The sequence below is a fragment of the Pseudoliparis swirei genome, chromosome 5 (genome assembly GCF_029220125.1).
Source record: "Pseudoliparis swirei isolate HS2019 ecotype Mariana Trench chromosome 5, NWPU_hadal_v1, whole genome shotgun sequence".
Classification (NCBI taxonomy): Eukaryota; Metazoa; Chordata; class Actinopteri; order Perciformes; family Liparidae; genus Pseudoliparis; species Pseudoliparis swirei.
This window is the reverse complement of record NC_079392.1, coordinates 3,055,362-3,069,298: the sequence shown is the minus strand read 5'-3', so window position 1 is coordinate 3,069,298 and position 13,937 is coordinate 3,055,362. Positions and strand designations below refer to the sequence as shown.

Genomic DNA, 13,937 nt, shown 5'->3' with positions numbered 1-13,937 from the left:
CTCAAACACACACACACATACACTCAAACACACACACACACACATACACTCAAACACACACACACACACACACACATACACTCAAACACACACACACACACATACACTCAAACACACACACACACACACACTGACCTCCATGGAGGATCTGCAGACTGAACCCTCCCAGAAAACAACACGCCAACATCTCATCGTCAGATTTGTGAAACTGTTCTTGTGTTTTTGTATTTTTTTAACGTGCGGACGCCGGCGGCTCGATGCTGAACTGCTCCGCTCATAAATGCCGAGCCTCGTTAAATTGACAAGTTGAATTTATGGATGAAATAATCAGAACAGCTGGCAACGGTTGTCATGAGGCATCAGATAAGTGGAGGCACCCGAGAGCGCCACCTGCAGGTCGGAGCGATATCTGAGGCGTCGCTTCATGTTGTATATAAATCCAGAGTTGATCATATTTCATTCACATCGGCCTTAAGTTTGTGTTTAAATTATTATTTCTTCATAAAATAAAAAAGGACGTTTTAGTTTTTCTTGCTGGGGAGAGGACATTTGTGTCATACTATAAATATCTGTATCCAAAACTCTGCCTACTGTAGAGCGTATTCTTTTATATTTTTTCTTTCTTATTAAAGTTTTTTATTATTTTTTATTATCTTGAATTAGTCATATTGTCATATTGATATGGTCTTTTCCCAAGGCGTTTATTTGTCTCATACTCAAAATAAAAAGATCTAAATAAAAAGATCTGAATATTAAAATAAAAAGATCTAAATATCAAAATAAATAGATAAAAATAAAAAGATCAAAATTAAAATATCAAAATAAAAATATATAAATAAAAAGATCAAAATTAAAATATCAAAATAAAAAGATATAAATATCAAAATAAAGATATAAATAAAAAGATATAAATATCAAAATAAAGATATAAATAAAAAGATCAAAATTAAAATATCAAAATAAAAAGATCTAAATCAAAAGATCTAAATATCAAAATCAAAAGATAAAAATATCAAAATCAAAAGATCTAAATAAAAAGATAAAAATATCAAAATCAAAAGATCTAAATAAAAAGATAAAAATATCTAAATCAAAAGATCTAAATCAAAAGATTTAAAACAAAAGATCTAAATCTAAAACTCTAAATTAATTCAAGCCCTCGTCTCCATGACAACGAGCTTCAAACATGTTCAGTTTTTCATAAAAAATGGTTCAAGTTCTTTTTAATAATTGTGTGAACATGAATCCAGGTGTGTTAATACTCCGTGTGTGTTGTGTGTGATGTCACAGGCACGCCGGTGAACCGGATCCCCATCATGGCAAAGCAGGTGCTGGACCTGTACATGCTGTACCGCCTGGTGACGGAGAAGGGCGGCCTGGTGGAGGTCATCAACAAGAAGCTGTGGAGGGAGATCACCAAGGGGCTCAACCTGCCCACCTCCATCACCAGCGCCGCCTTCACGCTGAGGACACAGTGAGGACACACACACACACACACACAGAAAACCACACATACACACACAGAGACACACACAGGGAGAGAGAGAGAGACACACACACACAGTGAGGACACACACACACAGAGAAAACCACACATACACACACAGAGACACACACACACACACACAGGGGGAGAGAGAGACACACACACACACACAGAGAGAGAGAAACACACACAGTGAGGACACACACACACAGGGAGAGAGAGAGACACACACACAGAGACACACACAGAGAGAGACACACACAAAGGGAGAGAGAGAGACACACACACAGGGAGAGAGAGAGAGACACACACACAGTGAGGACACACACAGACACAGAGACACACACAGTCAGTACACACACAGAGACACACACAGACACACACAGGCAGACACACACACAGATAGACACAGAGAGACTCACACACACATATATATACACAGAGCACACACACAGACACAGTCAGCACACACACACACTGACACATGCACACACACACACCCTCAGTACACACACATATATATATACACACACACACACACACAGAGACACACACACACACACAGAGACATACACATATACAGGACTGTCTCAGAAAATTAGAATATTGTGATGGAGTTCTTTATTTTCTGTAATGCAATTAAAAAAACAAAAATGTCATGCATTCTGGATTCATTACAAATCAACTGAAATATTGCAAGCCTTTTATTCTGATTTATTGCTGATTATGGCTTACAGCTTAAGAAAACTCAAATATCCTATCTCTAAATATTAGAATATCATGAAAAAGTATACTAGTAGGGTATTAAACAAATCACTTGAATTGTCTAATTAACTCATAACACCTGCAAGGGTTTCCTGAGCCTTGACAAACACTCAGCTGTTATAAATCTTTTTTTTTACTTGGTCTGAGGAAATATTAAAATTTTATGAGATAGGATTTTAGAGTTTTCTTAAGCTGTAAGCCATAATCAGCAATATTAAAAGAATAAAAGGCTTGCAATATTTCAGTTGATTTGTAATGAATCCAGAATGCATGACATTTTTGTTTTTTTAATTGCATTACAGAAAATAAAGAACTTTATCACAATATTCTAATTTTCTGAGACAGTCCTGTATACACACACACAGAGACACACACATACAGTATATACACAGACCACACACACAGACACAGTCAGCACACACACACACTGACACATGCACACACACACACCCTCAGTACACACACATATATATACACACACACACACACACACACAGAGACACACACACACACACAGAGACATACACATATATACACACACACAGAGACACACACATACAGTATATACACACACACACTCAGCATCTCTTTGGGCTCTGGTTGACCTCATGACCTCTCACACACGCACCCCTCCCTCCCGGTGCCCCTCAGGTACATGAAGTACCTGTACCCGTACGAGTGTGAAAAGCGGAGCCTGAGCAACCCCAACGAGCTGCAGGCGGCCATCGACAGCAACCGGCGGGAGGGCCGGCGCCAGAGCTTCGGCAGCTCGCTCTTCACCTACTCGCCCAACGGGACGCCCACCATGCTGTCCTCGCCCAAGCTGCCCTCGTCCAGCATGGGCCCGATGGGCGGCTCCAACGGGGCGGCGCCGACCCCCGTCCTCAAGGTCAAGAAGGGTGAGCGTGATGCTGCGTTCACGTCACACGGGAGTCGTCGGACGGAGGCGGAATATTGAATTATTATATTAGAATAATGATATAACATATTAATTAATTATTAATTATTATTATTATATATATATTATATTATATATATATTATTATTATATATATATATTATTATTATTATTAAATTAATTAATTATATTAATTAATAATATATATTATATATATATTATATATATATATATATATTATTAGTAATTATTATTAAATTAATTATATTAATTAATAATATATTATATATATATTTATTATATATATATATATTATATGATATATATATATTATATATATATTATTATATAGATATTATATATATTATTATATATATATTATTATTATTAATTATTATTTAATTAATTAATTATATTAATTAATAATATATTATATATATATATTTATTATTATATGAATAATTGAATATTGAATGCCGATGTTTGGGGTTTTGAATGATCTCGGATGCGATGTCCGGGACGTCTCGGACCGGCTGTTCTTCTGTCCGCGTGGTTCTGAAAGTGTTTCCTGTTTTACATTCCCTCCCAGAGGACGGGGGCCAGCCGCTGCCGGGGTTCGGCGCGGCTCGCCTGCCGTCGGGCGCCCCGGCGGGCCACTCGATGGCGTCCGTGCAGGCGGTGGCCGCTCAGGCGGCGGCGATGGAGCAGCTGAGGGACAAGCTGGAGGCCGGAGAGCCGCCGGAGAAGAAGATGGCGCTGCCGGCCGAGGAACACCACCGACTGCTGCAGAGAGCGCTGCAGCACAACCTGCTGGCCATGAGCGCGCAGATCCCCATGAACATCCGCATCCATAACCAAGGTACCGGGCGTTAGCTACCGGGCGTTAGCTACCGGGCGTTAGCTACCGGGCGTTAGCTATCGGATGTTAGCTACCGGATGTTAGCTACCGGACGTTAGCTACAGGACGTTAGCTACCGGGCGTTAGCTACCAGACGTACAGGACGTTAGCTACAGGACGTTAGCTACCGGACGTTAGCTCCAGGACGTTAGCTACCAGACGTACAGGACGTTAGCTACAGGACGTTAGCTACCGGGCGTTAGCTACCAGACGTACAGGACGTTAGCTACAGGACGTTAGCTACCGGACGTTAGCTACCAGACGTACAGGACGTTAGCTACAGGACGTTAGCTACCGGACGTTAGCTACCAGACGTACAGGACGTTAGCTACAGGACGTTAGCTACAGGACGTTAGCTACAGGACGTTAGCTACCGGACGTTAGCTACAGGACGTTAGCTACCAGATGTTAGCTATCGGACGTTAGCTACCGGATGTTAGCTACCGGACGTTAGCTACCGGGCGTTAGCTACCAGACGTACAGGACGTTAGCTACCGGACGTTAGCTCCAGGACGTTAGCTACCAGACGTACAGGACGTTAGCTACAGGACGTTAGCTACCAGATGTTAGCTATCGGATGTTAGCTACCGGATGTTAGCTACCGGACGTTAGCTACCAGATGTTAGCTATCGGATGTTAGCTACCGGATGTTAGCTACCAGATGTTAGGTACCGGATGTTAGCTACAGGACGTTAGCTACCAGAGGTTAGCTACCAGATGTTAGCTACCAGATGTTAGGTACCAGATGTAAGCTATCGGATGTTAGCTATCGGATGTTAGCTACCGGATGTTAGCTACCAGATGTTAGGTACCGGATGTTAGCTACCGGACATTAGCTACCATACGTTAGCTACAGGACGTTAGGTACCGGACGTTAGCTACCAGAGGTTAGCTACCAGATGTTAGGTACCAGATGTAAGCTATCGGATATTAGCTACCGGATGTTAGCTACCGGATGTTAGCTACCGGACGTTATCTACCAGATGTTAGCTATCGGATGTTAGCTACCGGACGTTAGCTACCGGATGTTAGCTACCAGATGTTAGGTACCGGATGTTAGCTACCGGACATTAGCTACCATACGTTAGCTACCGGATGTTGGGAACAGGATGTTAGCTCTAATGTTAGCTACTGGATGTTAGCTACCGGTTGTTAGCTACAGGATGTTGGGTACGGGTTTGTTAGGTACTGGATGTTACCTACCAAATGTTAGGTAGCTACAGGATGTTAGCTACCGGATGTTAGGTACCGGGCGTTAGCTACCGGATGTTAGGTACCGGGCGTTAGCTACCAGATGTTAGGTACCGGGCGTTAGCTACCGGACGTTAGCTACCGGGCGTTAGCTACCGGATGTTAGCTACAGAGCGTTAGCTACCGGATGTTAGCTACCGAGCCTTGTGTTTGACACCTTTTAGAAGGTTAATTTCGGCTCCACATTGATTTGAATTTCAACAGTAATTTCAAAATGTGTGTTCTATAACTAATGTATGGATCATTTGATTCAACAGACATCAATATATGTAAATCATTCACACAATCATATCTCTTTCCTCATTTTACCCTTTGATTGATGGCCTGAAGGTGCGTGGAGAACCTGCTGTGAGGAATTAAAAAATCCATCCTCGCGTATTTAGAATTACGATCATCAATCTACACAGATTCTGATCTTCAGAGAGATCTACATCAACATCACTGCATCACCGAGAATACGACTTTCAAGAGTTCCCCCAGAATGAACACATGATGGATTTCACACACTTTCTTCTTCCTGGCAGTTAGCGTCTCGAGACCTTCTGCTCTTCTCACCACAAAGCAACGGAGGAGGAAGTTACCCTCACAGGTTATAGACCATACGTGTCAAACTCATGGCCCGCGGGCCAAATGTGGCCCGCCACGTCATTTTATGTGGCCCGCGACGGCATGAAATAAATATGATGCCTTTTCTTAAAAAAGGGAGAAAAAAAATCTTGTGCTTTTATTTTGAAGGTCATTTTTTTTTGCAGCCGAGTGCGGTCTGTTCACTCTCCTTCCTGCTGCGTTCAGCCAGAGGAAAGGCGAACCCTTGCGTTGCTTTACTAAATGTACTCGCGTGAGTTCAGTCGCTGGACTATTTGTTACGTTTTCTTCACTCGCGCTAGAAGCGCCGGAGAGGGGGCGTGGCTTATCGTGGAATATAACAGTTCGTTACCACCGTCCACCACGGAAGAAATACACACTCTTTGTTCTGTTGAGAAAGTCCCACAACCGTCAGACCATCAAGCCCTCGAGTCTGGGTTAATAATATTAATATTACATATTATATTATCCGTAGCCGCACGCAGCTTCTCCAGGAACTGCGTCTGGATGACGGCCGCTTCCAGACGATCGATATCCTCCGTAGGTTCTGATTCAACGGTATGACGTCAATGACGTCACGCGGAGCATTTCAACAGTCACGTACTTTTACCGCCCGAGTTAAAAAAAATAGCCCGAATGAGGCGCATTTTTCGCGTCCTGTCATTCACGCGCCCGGCGGACATCCAGACGCGCGTGCGTGCGTGTGTGTGACCACATTGACTTTGTATCAACAAACATCCCCAGTTCCCCTCTTATGAATTCCTCCATCAGGTCTACTTCAGTGGTCACTAAGGTTGAAGTGAGTGCTGCTTCATGTTGTTCAGTATTTATAATATCGTCAGAAGAAAAGTTAATGTTGAATATGTGAATCTTTTTTAATTACCCTTGTTTAATTTATTTATAGTTTGTGTATAAAAGCTGCTCCTCAAGACTGACTTGTAGAGCAGCTTTGTGTGTCATAGGTTCAGTGAGTGAGACATGAATTACATCTTTTGAGGCTTTTTAAAACCAGACTTTTTTATTTCATGTTTATGCATGAAAGCACTGTTTAGACATGTTTTAAAGTCTGAAGTTACTGAGTAGTAATGTATGTTGTATTACCTTGTGTCCTTAAGATTCACTTGTTGGTTCATAATTGACTGTAAAAGGGAATATTACTAAATAGTTTTGTTGTGCATACTGTGATATTCTGAACTCTCAGGTTCAAACTGCACCATCTTTTCATTAAATACATTTGAGAAGTTAAAAATGTCCCTCGATTTAGGTCTCAGCTTGTCATTCAGGGGTGATAGTGCGTCCCAAAGCCAGACCAGTGGAGAACCACAGCCCCAGACCAGTGGAGAACCACTGCCCAGATCAGTGGAGAACCACTGCCCCAGACCAGTGGAGAACCACTACCCAGACCAGTGGAGAACCACTGCCCAGACCAGTGGAGGACCACTGCCCAGACCAGTGGAGAACCACCTGTCTCAACTGTGACAAAGCTTTTAACAAAGTTAATGTAATAATGTTTGTTTGATCTTTGATAAAGTAATGTGGGTTAAAATAAATATAATGAAATTAAATAGATTTATTTTATAATATTAAATACATTTGCATATATAGTTATACATTTATATAAGTACACCTAAATAAACAATAAAAAAATGCAAAGACATTTATTTAACAATATGTTCTGGAGTAGTTAGAATTATACCGTGTTAGTGACAACCGGCCCTTTAAGGGCAGCCATGAGGCGGATGTGGCCCTCGGTGAAAATGAGTTTGACACCCCTGTTATAGACGGTGACCTGTTTAGCGTGTCGCACACTCACACACACACACACACTGTGAGTGAGTGTGAGTGGAGACTCTTTGATCTCACAGGAGAGTTTATGTGATTCAACTGTTTCTCAGAACTGATCCTACAGGTGACTTTCAGAGAAATGGTGTGAAAACATTTCTGCAAATTCACACACGACGTTCTTCTAGCTGTGAGAGAATATTGAGTTCTTTGAATTTATATAAATATATAAATAAATCCACATTACATCACGTCATTTAGCTAACGCTGTTATTTATCTAACGCTGTTATTTAGCTAACGCTGCCATTTAGCTAACGCTTTTATCTAAAGCGACTTCCGATCATGTCACATTCACACACCGTCGACACGGCGGCCGGGAGCAGCTCAGGGTCAAGTGTCTTGCACATTGGCTAGGGCGGGGGATTGAACCGGCAACCCCCCGATCGGAAGACGTACCCGCTAACCACCGACGCCGTTTTGTAGTCTTTAAATTAAACTGTAGTTCTGTCCTCCTCGCAGACAGCCGGCCGGACTCGGCCCTGAACCTCACCACCAACACCGCCAACGGCTCCAGCGGCAGCATCAGCATGTCGGTGGAGCTCAACGGGGTGGTGTACGCCGGTGAGTCTCCGCCTCCTCGGCGATGACCCACACTCAATGCATCGACATGGACTGATTCAGCTTTATTTTGTATCTATATTCACGTGTTCCTCGAGGTAAGATGTGAAGATGTCCGTGTGCAGAGCCAGGACATGATTCACTGAACACGGGACACACACACACACACACACACACACACACTCACACACCTAAGCCTCGTTTAAAGCTTGTAAAACCAACTGTTTGTGGTTTTAGTGGGAGTGGCACGATGTCACTAATTAGTGACTTCTCTGTATCTGCACTTTTTCCTTTAGGCATTATTTGAGAGCACATTAAACGTGTATACTTAGTGTTCTCACCTTCACCTGTGTGTGTGGGTGTGTGTGTGTGTGTCGTGTGTCTTTCCCTCCCAGGCGTTCTTTTCGCTCAGGCGTCCTCCGGGTCGCCTCTGTCCGGCGCCGTCGGGTCCTCCAAGGCGGCTCCACGTCAGCACACACCTACCTCGACCTCCAGCAACCAGCTGTCTTAACGTGCCCCCCCCCCCCCTCTTTTTTTATTTTTACTTCTGTTTGTTTCATTTACACGCTAAAGCCAAAAATCAACCTCATTTTCTACATCATCTAAATGCCAAAAAGAGAAGAACCATAAACACTGTACAGCAGCTCAGCTTCACTATCTCAGGTTTCAACCCCTCTTTTTGTTCTTCAGAGCCAAAAGATATTTCGGATTTCAAAATAATATCTCACCTGAGAACCAGTATATGCTAAACAGATATGTATGCACAACCTGTGAATTATTTATTTATGCATAAATGTACAGAACAAAAGCATAACTAGGAAAGGCAATGCACTGTTTACACTCTCACACACACACACACACACACACACACACACACACACAGCTACTGATTGACAGGTCCATCCTCCAGGGGAGAGATGCTTGATTTTACCTTTTTATTATTGTTATTCTCTTTACTGTGTTTTATCATTTACATCTTTTAAGAATCCTCTCGCTGCAGGAAAAAAATATATATATTTAGAGTTCTATATATATATATATATATATGAATTTCCTCTATTTTTAATCAGAAGAGCTTTAACAATGTGCCGCCGTGACCTCACGCCGCGTGGACCCTGTTCACGCGGCGTGAGGTCATCTTGCATCTGTGCAGGTCTGCGCGTCATATCGGCGACATCCAGAACAACTCGCATACGTCTGATCCATTTCCTCATGGCCACCAGAGTCTCTCCACGCGGCTGCAGGTTGAAGCAGCCGCTGCGGTTCAAGTCCGAACTCTCTCCTGCTCGTGGCCTCGAGGCCAGTTCGATGACCGTCTCACGGGGGTTCGTCAGGTTTATGTATCAGAAAAATGGCGGTTTTGTGCGGATGGAAAATGAACTTTCTTCGTTTCCTCCTCGTCTGAGCCTCACGGCCTCCACGCCGACTGCTGCTGATGGGGTTCAGGTCCGATGTGAATAATAATAATTCTAATAATATTAATAACAATAATACCTTCTCGATTGTTCTCAGGTGTCCGTCTGCTCACCGCTCTGTCGGATATGTCGACATGGCGAATTGCATCTTCTTTGTTGCTGTATGCTTCTCGTGAGGCGATGGTCTAGAGTCGTGTGTGTGTGTGTGTGTGTGTGTGTGTGTGTGTGTGTGTGTGTGTGTGTGTGTGTGTGTGTGTGTGTGTGTGTGTGTGTGTGTGTGTGTGTGTGTGTGTGTGTGTGAAGCTCTTCAGCCATCAGGAGGGCTTTGGTTCCCTGACTCCCTCCTGGTGGTTTATCAGGTGTCAGCTTTCTAAGCTTGAACGTTATTTCAGTTCATATCTGACGTGTTGTTGTTGTTGTGATTCTTTTGTATTATAGATTACTTTTATTCTGTGAGTGTTTTGCATGATTCATTCATCCGATCCAAGTGCTTCTTATCCGACGCTGCGACTGGAGACGATGTTGCTCCATCAGGGCTTTTGACAATGTGACCTCAGAGGAAATCATAACTCTCATAACTCTCATAACTCTGATAACTCTCATAACTCTCATTACTCTGTGGGTCAGAGCTCCACGGGAGTTCTAGATGTTTCGGAAGTGAAGTCGATCCCGGATATCACTGATGTGCAGTCGTGTGTTTCTGCATTTTGAAGGGAGATCAATCAATCAGCGTGTTGACCTTTGACCTGCGTTACCTCTCTGGGCTGTTAAAGAGTGTTACCCCCCCCTCACACACACACACACACACACACACACCGCCACCAATGCAAAGCAGCCTCATTCCTACCGACTAGGAGATAAATCAGCTTTGTGTCGGGGCTCTGCTGCGAGGCCTTGGCGCAGCATGCGATGACCGGAGAGCCGGCGGTACCTCCGTCCAATCAGGTTTTACTGTTCAATCAAATGTCGCCAGATGGCCGCCTGTGGCTCTCGGAGTAAATCACCACCAGCTGCCTCACGAGCGCGGGTCACTTCTGAGAAGGACTGCCTCGAAACGGAGCGACAGCTTCCACTCACACACACGTCAGATCCTTAGATGTTCCCATTGATCTCATTGGCTGAGTCCACATATTTTATATGAGAAGCAGCTCATGAAACAAGTGTGTGATCCACTTACAGACCCGTTTATTCACATTTGGTAGATGGGTGACGCTCCACAATGATCATGTGGGTCATGAGGCCAGAACTGGGCCCAAAAGACCAAAAGGTGAACGTTAAATTTAGATTGTAGGGTCGTCTTTCTCCCAGATCCCTCAAGATATAGAAAGCCTCTCTCTCTCTCTCTCCCTCCCCCTCTCTCTCGCTCTCTCTCTCCCTCCCCCTCTCTCTCGCTCTCTCTCTCCCTCCCCCTCTCTCTCGCTCTCCCCCGTGAGTAGCAGATGTCACAGTTGGAATGGCTGACAATCAAATAGAGCCGTGCTGTGGCTGAGAGCATTAGTTGGGGGGGCGGCTGCAGGAAGTAAAATTAGATCAATACTGATCTAAAGGATCAGCATTGCTCTTTTGGAGTTGACCCCGTGACCTTTCGGCCCCTCGGGCAACATTCAAGCACCTGCCCCCCCCCCCCACCCCCAATGGATCCATGTTTATCGTATCCATCCATCGACCGGCTCTGTGAGGTATTTGCATGTGATCAGTGGAGGTGCTGCTCTCTCTCTCTTCAGGGAAGCTTTTTTAATTGCGTGGTTACGAGACGTTGTGATACCTCCAAACACTCGAGAAACTAATGAAGCAGATCGATTTGCTTCAAGCAGGAAAAACATCATCAAAATGTTGCTGACGCGGGTTCATAAAGAGATTGCAGTGACCTCAGACAATCAGATATCACGTGTTTATGCAAGAGGAACCAGGGATCATGGAGGGTTCAGGTCAACCGCTTCACTGAGACCGCCCCCTGGTGGACGGTCTCTGTATCGACGCACAATCAGTTCAGATTCCCTAAATGGAGATCAGACAGGAGACTAATGAACTTCAGTGTTTCTAGAGGGTTCCAGAGGGTTCCTTGTTCCTCAGGATTCTTAAAAACAGTGAACAATACGTATTCAAACTTGCCTTGATCATTTCTGTGCAGGTTCCTCCATATTTCAGGACATGTTGGAGCTGTGAGACCTGCATCGGTCTGAACTCTGTTCTGGGTTCTGAAGAGTTCCTAGCAGGTTCTTCAGGTGTTCCTCTTCTGAACGCTACCAGCTGCTTTTTACGAGTCTGCGGCCGCTTTGTTTTCATTCCCACATAGACGAGTTATATCTCTGGGTGTTTTTTTTCATTCTTTTCATGTCAAAGTTACATTAATGTTGTGTGGTAATGCAGTTTAAAAAAAAAAAATCCTGGGTTGATTTCTAAAGTATGCTTGTGTGGTGAATTCAGGTGCTTGTTGGAAGAATCAAAGACTCGGCTGGACTCATGTTCTTTACATTCTTAATGCATTTTGTTTGTCTTGGAGTTCGATGACGAGGAAGGAAGTAAACGTGGCGATGTTCCTCGCGGTGTCGTGCGGTCGGCCTGCTCGCTGTGACATTAACGTGTTTATCTCGGAAAATATTGAACCACTTGAAACCTTTTGCGAGATCCAGAGTGTCTTCCTGTCCCCATGTCGCTGCCATGGAAAGCTTTACGGGTTAGGACGCATGTGGTTTGAGGGCTTCTGACTGAACTTTCACCTCCATCAGGAGGACTGTGGACAGAGAACATGAGAATCAACAAGATGCCTTCTGCTGTGACAATTGTTGTGTGAATTAACGTGTATTACAAAGAAGCATTAAATAGAATATTTCTTGAAATGTTGCTGTTAAAGGGCGATGAATTATATCATGTTGTTGTTTTGCTGCAGCAACCCCTGCACACAGAGATTATATTAGGGGTGATTCATTCATATAGCGATGTGGATTATTGTACGGATGCATGTTGAAGTGTGTGTTGGCTTCACGTGTCTTCGAGTTCGCTTCGGAACTGAATCGAGGCTCAAGTTCTCAGGAAAATCTACCTCTACCTCCAGCCTGACGTATTTAACCCAGTTGAAGTTACAGTACACAAAGAGTGAGAGAGGCACCAGGGTCTGAATTAACTCCACGGTACCAGCATTGGTTAGTAAGATGAGTTACAACCATGTGAGCTTGTGTTGAATTGAAAGAAATATAAATATGTATCACTCTGGTAAGTGACGGTTTATTTTGGACTCTGGTGTCTTTCTTCCCCTCTCTGTGTGTACAGGTTCATTTGAGCATCAATGACCTCCACAGCTGCTGGTAATACAGCAAGTGATGCTTCTAGTACCGCTGTTAGTACTATGAGTGGCCTTTCAGTCTTTTTATTTTATTATTTTGTGTACTTATTCCTCCTTTTTGTCTAAAAAAACCTTGTGATTTTTTTTATTTTTTATGAATGGGATGTCTATAACAGTAACAGTAACGTGGCGGCAGGAAATGCAACTGTTTTTGTTTTCTTTGTTTTTTGACGGGTGAAGAGCTATTCTTGTCTATTTACTCAATATGTGTCTGTGTGAATACTTTTATTTTGAATCTGAAATTAATAAAATATCACCTTTCTTAAATGTTACCAGAGTTTTTGATGTATCCTAAGATGAGTTGTATTCAAATATGTTCTGTCCTTTTTAGTGGGGAAAGCTCAGTCTTTATTTAAAATGTGTTCATAATATTGATTATTGATTAAAGCTCAGCCTTTTTTGAAATTTAATTTAATTTAAATTTTTTAAATTATATTAGTGAACAGGACTAAAACAAACAACTTTTAATTCATCTTTTAGCTTTATGTATTTAAAAGTACAACATGTGCCCTTAAATTGTCGACAAGAAGTAGAAAGTAGTCAAAAATGGAAATACTACAAGTACTTAAAAATTGTACTTAAGTAGGCCAAAAGTATTTGAGTAAATGTACTGAATACTTTTTCAAATTTTTCTAAAATTAAGCCTTAAGTTTATTTATATATATATATATATATAATTTATATATATATATGTGTGTGTGTGTATATATATATGTATACATTTATATATGTATTTATATGTGTATATATATATATATATATAATTTTTTGGCCTAATTAAATTTTATCTCAGATTTTCTCTGACATGTTTAATCTATTTATTGATTTTAAATAAAAGATTTTCTTTGTTAATGTGCGTTTGAAAACAAAGTTCCTGTGTGGCCGTTACCTGCCA

General features: G+C 42.5%; 1 protein-coding gene across 5 annotated transcripts in view; it reads left to right on the top strand.

Annotated features, from left to right (window-relative positions):
* arid3a (AT rich interactive domain 3A (BRIGHT-like)) overlaps positions 1-13,314 on the top strand; it is a 47,698-nt gene extending 34,384 nt beyond the window's left edge. For 4 of the 5 annotated variants that reach the window (XM_056414219.1, XM_056414221.1, XM_056414222.1 and 1 more), the window contains 5 exons: positions 1,291-1,474; positions 2,903-3,150; positions 3,739-4,008; positions 8,186-8,287; positions 8,680-13,314. In XM_056414219.1, the coding sequence (XP_056270194.1) occupies positions 1,291-1,474; positions 2,903-3,150; positions 3,739-4,008; positions 8,186-8,287; positions 8,680-8,795 (920 nt within the window). In that variant the 3' untranslated portion in view covers positions 8,796-13,314. Of the gene's footprint in view, positions 1-1,290; positions 1,475-2,902; positions 3,151-3,738; positions 4,009-5,628; positions 6,573-8,185; positions 8,288-8,679 lie in introns of those variants that run through there. The other variant, XM_056414223.1, reaches the window with a different exon arrangement.
* The last annotated feature ends 623 nt before the right edge of the window (positions 13,315-13,937 follow it).